This window comes from Pteropus vampyrus, unplaced genomic scaffold (assembly GCF_000151845.1).
Source record: "Pteropus vampyrus isolate Shadow unplaced genomic scaffold, Pvam_2.0 Scaffold42, whole genome shotgun sequence".
NCBI lineage: Eukaryota > Metazoa > Chordata > Mammalia > Chiroptera > Pteropodidae > Pteropus > Pteropus vampyrus.
In genome coordinates, this window is record NW_011888823.1 from 3,086,001 (window position 1) to 3,093,899 (window position 7,899).

General features: G+C 47.5%; 1 protein-coding gene across 1 annotated transcript; it reads right to left on the bottom strand.

Moving 5' to 3' along the window:
- Positions 1-262: 262 nt before the first annotated feature.
- LOC105291037 (tubulin alpha-1B chain-like) lies at positions 263-2,805 on the bottom strand. Its single transcript, XM_011358544.2, has 3 exons — positions 2,538-2,805; positions 2,053-2,201; positions 263-1,294 (listed from the first exon to the last, which is right to left on the bottom strand). Exons 1-3 carry the CDS (start codon positions 2,803-2,805, stop codon positions 314-316), a joined length of 1,398 nt encoding a protein of 465 aa, XP_011356846.2. The 3' UTR covers positions 263-313.
- Positions 2,806-7,899: the final 5,094 nt, after the last annotated feature.

Here is a 7,899-nt window from a genome sequence, read left to right on the forward strand (position 1 = left end):
ACCTGGTCTTCCTAGGTGGTCTCCTATCCAAGTACTAACCAGGCCCGACCCTGCTTAGCTTCCAAGATCAGATGAGATCGGGCTCTTCATTCCCAGTTTTACCCCCTTTGGCCCCCATTCTGCTTTCTGGAATTGCACTCTTTATTGAAATCCAAAATCAGATCTGCTTTTTCTGGAGTCCAGATTAAGATACCAGCTTTCCTAATTCTCATGAAGGAGAAGTCCTCCACTCATGGTTATTCCCAAAAGAAAAAGGCATTCATGAAACGAGAAGGCCACAGCACTTTATTTAGGACAGACATGAAGGATTTCCCTAGTATTCGTCCCCCTCCTCATCTTCCTCTCCCTCCATACTATCTATGCCCACCTCCTCGTAATCCTTCTCCAGAGCAGCCATATCCTCCCGGGCCTCAGAGAACTCACCCTCCTCCATGCCCTCACCCACATACCAGTGCACAAATGCCCTCTTGGCATACATCAGGTCGAACTTGTGGTCCAGGCGGGCCCAGGCCTCGGCGATGGCGGTCGTGTTGCTCAGCATGCACACGGCACGCTGCACCTTGGCCAGGTCGCCCCCGGGCACCACAGTGGGTGGCTGGTAGTTGATACCAACCTTGAAGCCCGTGGGGCACCAGTCCACGAACTGAATGCTGCGCTTGGTCTTGATGGAAGCAATGGCGGTGTTGACATCCTTGGGCACCACGTCTCCACGGTACAGCAGGCAGCAGGCCATGTACTTGCCATGACGCGGATCACATTTCACCATCTGGTTGGCAGGCTCGAAGCAGGCATTGGTGATCTCTGCCACCGACAGCTGCTCGTGGTAGGCCTTCTCTGCAGAGATGACTGGTGCATAGGTGGCCAGGGGGAAGTGGATGCGAGGGTAGGGCACCAGGTTGGTCTGGAACTCTGTCAGGTCCACATTGAGGGCCCCGTCGAAGCGCAGGGAGGCTGTGATGGAGGAGACGATCTGGCTGATGAGGCGGTTGAGGTTGGTGTAGGTTGGGCGCTCGATGTCCAGGTTGCGGCGGCAGATGTCATAGATGGCTTCGTTGTCCACCATGAAGGCACAGTCCGAGTGCTCCAGGGTGGTGTGGGTGGTCAGGATGGAGTTGTAGGGCTCGACCACGGCTGTGGACACCTGGGGTGCTGGGTAGATGGAGAACTCCAGCTTGGATTTCTTGCCATAGTCAACAGAGAGCCGCTCCATCAGGAGCGAGGTGAAGCCGGAGCCGGTGCCACCCCCAAAGCTGTGGAAGATGAGGAACCCTTGGAGTCCTGTGCACTGGTCAGCCTAGAAAGTGAAAGTGCAGAGAAATGTGGGATGTGAAGCACAGCCGACAAGTAAGAAAGAACCCACTTGTGCTATCTCAAACTTCCCAAAAGTTTCATAAAATCCTTCGAAGACTTTTCCAAGAACACAAAACAGATCCTCACAGGGTAGGCCTACGCTCTCTCCTCTTTGTTCCTCTTTCTCTCTAAAACCCCTGAGGTCTCTAATAGACAGCTCTCTTGAATCTTGTGACATGATCTTTTTATCATCATAACCTGCCAGCTCCACCAAGCTTCATACTGTGTCCCTCTGATTTAACTTCAGATGTTTCTGGAGGGCTTCTCTACTGCGATCAGCAATCCAGGAACTCGATCCTCATCTTTGGTGGAGGCCGAAGTCCATCGCAGAGCCTTGGGCTGGCATTATTTAGATCCCTGTTTTTCACAGGGCCTTCTGCCCACACCCCTACAGCACAAGGTGATATTCTGGGAATGCTTATGGACTCTGTAACTTGGCCAGGCAGCCCGTGGACAGGTTTGCCCTGGTGGTCACTCTGCTCAGCATGGAACCCATTGCTATAGGAGATAAATAAGACACCCAGCTCCAGGCTGGAGCCTACACCCTGCCTCCCATGATCAGAATGCAGGGCCCTGATCCTGTGTGTTTAAAACTCCTCCAGGAGGCTCTCCTAAGGGCTGAAGCTGCCCCATCTGGTCTCCAGAGCACTTCATAACAGGAATCCAGATTCCCCCTTCCCCAGCCCTCCTCCCTTCTCTCACCAGCTTCCGAATCCGGTCCAGCACCAGGTCGATGAGCTCCTTTCCAATGGTGTAGTGGCCTCGGGCATAGTTATTGGCAGCATCTTCCTTACCTGTGATGAGCTGCTCTGGATGGAAAAGTTGGCGGTATGTGCCTGTCCGAACTTCATCTGTAACGAACAGAGTTTTAGGCCCCTCTCCTCTTGCAGCCTGGCTCCCAGAGCCCCAGAGTACCCAGAAGGGGTGGAGTCTCCAGGCCCCAAGTTCTACCCTAGAGGAGCCCCATTCAGGCTATTGCCATTGTCCTTGACTTTAAGTGTTCTTCAATGAAAACGAAAGGGATGCGGAGTGACCTTGAGACTCTGGAGCTGAGTGATGGTGTTTCTGCAGATCTGGAGTTCTAATTGGCTGCAGCACCTGGAGCCACAAACTCCCATGCTCTCCAGTTATAAAGACTTGCTGTGGTACTTGGGACAAGGCTATGCTGGAGACTGATCATCACTCACCGATCACAGTGGGTTCCAGATCCACAAACACGGCCCGGGGCACATGTTTTCCTGCCCCGGTTTCACTAAAGAAGGTGTTAAAGGAGTCATCCGCTCCCCCGATGGTCTTGTCGCTGGGCATCTGCCCATCTGGTTGGATCCCATGTTCCAAGCAGTAGAGCTCCCAGCAAGCATTGCCAATCTGCACACCGGCCTGCCCCACGTGGACTGAGATGCATTCACGCTGAGAGAGCAAAGGGCAGAGAACACCCTTAGCAGAGAGAAACATATCAAGCCTGGACATGATTTTTGCCTTCTTTCCTTGAATTGCCAAGGGCAAATGTTCCTGGACTTTGCTCTTCTTGCCCTAACTCTTATGTCTAAGCATTTACTGGTGGCACTGACTCTGGTAGCTGAGCCAAAACCCTCAGGAAAAGCAGATGTGGGCAATTCTAAAATTATAGAGTCTTGCTCGGTGACTAAGCATTTTGAGGAATGTTGAGGGAATCAAATAAGTCTGACAGAGTACAAAAGTCAACCTACTCATGTTCAGAAAGAAATTAGGGGCCACTGGCGAAGAAAGCAAGTGAAGTTTCAGGGGTCAGAGTTAAGGAAGAGATTTAGAAAAGCAAAAAAGAATTCTGGATCCATGTAATAGGTAGAAATGCCAGCGAGGAAGGGAAAAGTGGGCCTGAAATGGAGGCACATATGCTGTTCTTTCCTCTCTAGGTGTGTGTGGTTCTGGAGTGCAGCAGGGCTGGGAAGAAAGGTCTTTCCTGCATGATTCAAGGTGGTCAACCCTTGACCCCTGAAGCAAAACTGGGACAACCTGCTTGGTCCTAGATAAGAGAAAGGTCAGCGCCCTTCCTGGGAAGCCCCATGAGAATCAGGAAGGCTTAATCTTCTTGCTTCATCACATTTATTGAGCCTTTACTATGTGCCAAACATTGTGCTGACACTGGAGACACATAACACCTAATACTTGGTCCCTGCCCTCAAGAAGCTCACTGTCTAAGGAAGGGAGAGTTTCATGCATTAGCAGATGTGTGACAGTGTGGCAAGTGGAATATAAGAGAATGTCTCCTAGCTCTGCTTGAGAAGTAATTACCACAGACCTCAGAAACAAAGTGAGCACACTCATCAAATTTCCCACAACTTTAAGGTTTAAAAATGTGGAGGATGTAAAGCAATGTGAACTCACACTGCTAGAAGAACCCTAAAGTGATAAGTCTGTTTTGGAGAGTAATTTGGCAATATCTAGGAAAGCTGAAGATGCTCTTGCTCTAGAGAGATTCTCACCTAGGTAAATAAGAAAACGGATGCAAAAACAGTCACAGCACTGTAAAAAAAGAAGCCAACTGAATGTCCTTCAATGGGAGAAGATGGATAAAGAATGATCTGGAAATAGAAGTGAATCAACTACAAGGAAGAATTTTATCCAGAAAATTCTTACCAGGAAAAAAAGTAAATTAAGAAGAATCATACAACGTACTACCATTTATATAAAACTTTAATTTGTAAATCACTACCATGTATCATTTACAGACGAATTTATATATTTACTATATATTCTTGTAAAGTGTGTGTGTTGCAAAAATAAAGAAAGCAAGGGAAACTCTAACACTTAGCATAATAATTGTCTCTGGTAGAGGTGAGTGCAATTGGAGATTTTATCTCTTAAAATGGGTAGCAGGTGTTCATTATATTATTCTTTACACCTTTTTGCATGTCTGAAATATTTCATAAATCTTTAATGAGGATGCTTCCTCCACAAATTTAACAAGTCGCTGACATTTTTGTATGACATAAGAGCCTTGACTTCTTATGATTTTTAGACTAGGATTAATCCATAAATCACTTGTATCCCAGACCCATTACTTCTCTACTTGTGTTGAGCAAGAGTTAGTGTCCTCCCCTGTGACACGGGAGCAATAATAAGAGGCCCCTCCTGGAATTCCTAGGAGAATAAAATGAAAGAATGCATGCATGTTTGGTTCATTTTGTGACACATACTAAGGTATACCATACATGTTGGCTTCCCCTACCAACTCCCCATCCCCCAATTCCTATGGTCATAATAATAGACGATAATGAATTAAGCTGGGAGAGATTGAGAGACAAGGAGTTCAGAAATCCCCAGGTCCAGGAGGGAGGGCTGACTCAGCTCACCAACCACCTGGTGAGGCCAGGAAATGCTGCCACACCTTCAAGTCTGCCCAGGCTCTATCTAAAAGCCAGACACTGTCCTAATCCCCACAATTGCTGGTCCATGCAAGGTGTCTCTGACCTCTTGGATATGCCTGAGATGCTGGAAATGATGCCCCTTATGGTGGTGCAGCAGGTTTGGGGCAAAGAACTCAGCCTTTAGAGTCATGCAGACTTTGCCTCAAAGCCCCATCCCTCTATGAATTCAGACAAGTTGCTTTGCCTCAGTTGCTCTAGCTTTATTTATTTATTTTTTTTACTGTAAAAAAATAGTATAATCGGGTACCCAGACCAGCAGGCTTTATCATTATGTCGATTAGTTCCCATACATTAATGAGGTGCCAGGCACTGTGCTAAGTGCGTCACATATGTTATCTAATTCAATCTTCACAACAACCCCCTTAGGTAAGTTCTTTTATTAACCCATTTTACAGATGACGAAACTGATTCTCAGAGAGGCTGAGCAACTAGCTCTTAACTGCTCTTCTCTCCTGCCTGGTAGGGAGATGGATTAAAGATATCAAATGAGCCCACATCCAGCCAACTCTCGATAAATGGGAGCACCCTCCCTTTCCTTCCTCCTTCTCTCTCTCCCCACTGATGTATAACTGCAGACAGGCCGGGCTGTGAGGATGTGTCCTCACAGCGGGGAGGTGGGACCACAGCGAATATGCCATGGGGCCCAGGGTTCGTCGGAAAATGCTGACACTTTCTGCTGCAGTCCTGCTTACCCCACACTCCCTACCCTTAAATTTAGAGCCTTTTAACAGTCCTGCTCCTGAAACCAGGCTCAGACCTATATCCTGCTTACCACCACCCTGTCCTTCTCCACTCCCTGTGTATGCCCCACATACCAGCACACTTGCAGGTGCCACACTCACATCTGGAAGTCTCTTTCCCCTCTTCCCCACCTTATATACCTACACACTATAGCCCCCTGAATACCTGGACTCCCAAAGATCCTTTACACCACCCACCTGGGCCCACTGAGACCCTTGCTTGCATATCCCCCACCACTGCTCACCATGCTGCGTGGCTGGGGGTTGGCTGGGGTCGTCTGTCTTTCTGTCTGCTTCTAGATGGAAAGCAGGGACTGGTCTGTGAGAGACTCACAGCTGCCAGTCTCCTTATACTCTCTAGTCTGCTTTCGGGGTGGGAATGTTGTTAGAAACATTCCCAGGAGGGCAGGCCTGTTGACTTGGTTACCAGGCAACAGGCAAGTCCTGGGCCTGGGCCCAAATAGGGGAGTGAGGTGGAGTGTGGGTGGGGCTATGAAGAGTCTGCAGTGAACCAGAAATAAGGTGTCCTCAGGCAAGAGATCAATCTAGGTTTCTGGGTAGAAACTCAGACTATCATAGAATATAGGGAACTAGAGCTTGGTTTTAGCCCTGTCTCTAGCATTTAACTTTTTGGCCTCAGTTTTCTCATCTATAGAATGGGGAGAAGTAGTATTATGAGGACTAAACAAGACAAACTCTCTTAAGTGCTCAGTCCAGAATTGTTGTTCTCCTCCATGAAGAAAACAAGCTAATGAGCAGGGCTCGGGACTACTTGCCAGCATCTCTCCCTATTTCAGGGCAAGTCGCTACTGGTCTAGCTTGTCCTGATTTCTCCATAGAAGGAGTCACCCTATGGCCTTAGGCAAAATTATGAAATAAAACATATTAATCTCTGACATTTGTACCTTGCTTTGTAGTTCTTAAAGCAGCTTCACCCTCATCTCCTTTGAGTCCCTCAGCAACTTTATGAGGTAGGCAAGGTGGGGCCTCCATTCTCACAATGAAGGAAAGGAAATTGAAGCCTCTTGTGTCTTGCCTAAGGTCACATGGGGTTAATTAGTGGTAGAGTTAGGATTCATCTGGGACTTAGGCTCAGAGCTTCTCTTTCCACATGGCAGAGTTGTCACTGTCCCTCACCCTGCTCCCGTGTCTCTATTTCCTTCTTTTGCATCTTAAATTGCATAGTCAGTGGCGATCATTCTTTTGCATACCTCTCAACTCCCTTGCCTCCCTCCAGCTTCGGCAGCCTTGTTTGACCAAACAAACCCATTTCTTCATCAACTCCATGCCTGTACTGACCCAATTTAACAATGGAAAAACCTAGAACCAAGCGGATGGATCTGACTTCAAATGCATGACCAGTAACCTCAAATGGACCTTAATGTTCCCTAACCTGGTTTACACTATGTCTCTCCTGTCACTCTTCCAGATATCAACTATGACTTGGAATAGGAATACCAGATTTAGCCTAGCAACCCCATCCAGGAAGTAGTTGCTAATGTGAAATTTCCATCACTGTGGCAAATGGTAGGGGTTATTTTGAGGTAGGGGCTTTTTCAGAGTCCTTCCTATGACAGTGTATAGAAAGTGACCCAGAATATCAAGACAGTTAACTCTGGTTTTGGCTGCAAACTGGTCTTCTCTCACCTGCCTGGAATTAAGAGGCCAAGATCTCAAGAGAGAAGACACAGTCGATCGACACTCCAAAGGTAAGGAAGTCCAGCCTCCCACTGTGTTGATCCCTGAAGCCACAGACCTCGGGAATTATCATCCTGAGGAATTATTATCCAGATGGAGGGATCTGGGGCCCAGAGGGCTCACTGGGTCCTAAACTCTCTTGTCTAGCACTTTGATGTCTCCTAACTGGTCTTTGAAATTTGGCATTTCATAGTCAACCTAGACATCACCACCTCTGGAAAGAAAATGATCCTAAAGGAGGGGTATTATGTAAAACAGAGTAAAGAGGTTGAGATTTTTAAAAGCATATTAATGTATCTAAGTTATAAAACAAGAGGCAGTCAATCCTCTTAAGTCCTTCAAATAGTTATTGAATGTCTATATACCAAGCACTTTTCCAGGTGCTAGGGATCCAGTGGCGGACAAAAAGAGTCTGTGCTCTTAAGGAGCTGACATTGTCATGGGGAGACATATAATACATAAAGAAGACAACTTCAGATATCAATAAGCATGTGAAGAAAACAAAACAGGATAATGGCACAGGAAGAGATGGGAAGTGGGGGGTTACTCTTGGGAGGGAGCAGCTCTCTAAGAAAGTGATAGTTGCACTGAGACTGGATGACAAAGAGGCAGCCACGGCAAGATCTGGATAAGAGTGCTCCAGGCAGAGAGAGTAGAGAGGGCAAATGTTCATAGGTAGGAGTGAGCCCCATATGTTCGAG

Excerpts from the sequence above, each read along its gene's own strand:
- LOC105291037 (XM_011358544.2), bottom strand. The coding sequence starts at position 2,805 with ATGTTTCTCTCTGCTAAGGGTGTTCTCTGCCCTTTGCTCTCTCAGCGT. Across the intron at positions 2,202-2,537 it reads TCTGGAACCCACTGTGATCG|ATGAAGTTCGGACAGGCACA; the intron begins GTGAGTGATGAT and ends TGTTCGTTACAG. Across the intron at positions 1,295-2,052 it reads TGGACCGGATTCGGAAGCTG|GCTGACCAGTGCACAGGACT; the intron begins GTGAGAGAAGGG and ends TTCACTTTCTAG.